The 1,614-nt window shown below is 34.2% G+C and overlaps 1 protein-coding gene across 1 annotated transcript; it reads left to right on the top strand.

Annotated features, from left to right (window-relative positions):
• The first annotated feature begins 612 nt into the window (after window positions 1-612).
• LOC106677155 (thioredoxin) lies at window positions 613-987 on the top strand. Its single transcript, XM_014414891.1, has one exon. The coding sequence runs from the start codon at window positions 613-615 to the stop codon at window positions 985-987; it is 375 nt and encodes a 124-aa protein (XP_014270377.1).
• The last annotated feature ends 627 nt before the right edge of the window (window positions 988-1,614 follow it).

Raw genomic sequence — 1,614 nt, 5'->3', positions numbered from 1 at the left:
ATTATTCTCTAACCTATAATGTAAGTGTTTAAGCTAATATAATATTAAGATTTATGGTATTGTTTATTCTTCATCTCTCTTATTTTCTCCATTTAAAAAAAAGACTATAGCCCCTACAATGGTCACATGTATTTTCTTTTTCTTTTAAAAGTAATACAATTACCTATGTATACATTTTATTTTCCACTTCTCTCATCACTTTATTTTATTAATTCCATTCTGCAAAATTATTTCTTTTATGTCATTCTGTTTTTATTTTCTTTATTCATTGATTGTTATCTTGTTGTGTTCTTAGCCCTGATGATGACTATAAAGTCTAGCCGAAACGTTGGCAGGATTAAATAAGTTACACCACTTATTTGTGTTTCATTTTGACCGCACCCCTAACCATCTTCTCGCTCGAACTTTTTTTTTTTCAAATGTTCTTAAGCGCTGTTATTTTTTACTAACGAACATTTTGGAATAAACGCCCAGTACTACTAAATAATATTTCAGACGTTTTATATGAAGGGCATAATAATATGAATAATATAAACATGTGTTTTGAATAAGATTTAATGTTCTCATTTATGATAATGGCATTCTAAATATCTTTTTGAAGAAAATCACAAGATGCAGGGACGAGAAAGCACCGCTCAACGATTCATGAGTATTTACAACAACCCAGAAGAATTCGATGACCATTTGATACAATCTGGAGAGACGCTTGTCATCGCCCATTTCCACGCTGACACTTCCGGTCCTTCCATGAAGATGTTGCCGAAGATAAAGGAGATGGCGTCGCAATATCCGGACGTGTCGTTCATAACGGTAGATGTCAACAGTTCCGAGGAGCTAACTCAGAGGTACAACATATCAACGACTCCTACCTTTATCTTCTTCAAGTCCGGAGCCAAAAAGGAAACAGTCATTGGAGCAAACGAAGAAGCGCTGGAGAATTGCATGCACAGGCTTAAGGACGAACCGAGTTCATCTGAACAAACGTAATAATATAAATATGTATTTATCTATTATTTTTTCTCAATGTTTCTTCATCATTATTAATTGACCAAAATGTTTTCAATTAATATATTTCCATAAACATCATAGAGAAACATTTTATGGAACCTATCATTTTACACCAAAAGACGGCATTGGTACGACACAATACAGAAAAAGGAAATTTTTTTGATTTTCAAGATGTTCAAATGGTTTATACAGAAAAGCATATGTTTTTTTTTTTTTTAAATAGCTTTATTGAAATTTACAACTGTACATTATAATACATTCAGTAAATTTGATCTCAAATATAATGTAATGATACAGACGTGAAGAGAAACTACCCATTGGTAGCACTCTAATAACGTTTTTTATATTAAGTCTCGTGGTCATCTTCTTTCTTGGTGTAAGTGATTGAAAGAGTGGATTGGTCAGGGATTGGGGGGAGTCAAAGAACTTGACATGTCTCCGACCAATGAACTCTGATACTGTGGACAGATCGAGGAGCTGATGTGTCTCACGAGGCTTCTTCTTCTTCCACAATATTGTTCGGACCATCGGCAGCATACTGCTGAAGGAATGGAAGAGGAAGCAAGGTTAAAAACTAGTGAGTTTGGGTGGTTAGGGATGGGATGA

The sequence above is a fragment of the Halyomorpha halys genome, unplaced genomic scaffold, assembly GCF_000696795.3.
Source record: "Halyomorpha halys isolate HHAL.00 unplaced genomic scaffold, Hhal_1.1 Scaffold89.1, whole genome shotgun sequence".
NCBI lineage: Eukaryota > Metazoa > Arthropoda > Insecta > Hemiptera > Pentatomidae > Halyomorpha > Halyomorpha halys.
Note: the sequence above shows the minus strand (reverse complement) of the source record. Positions and strands in the feature narration are given on the sequence as shown.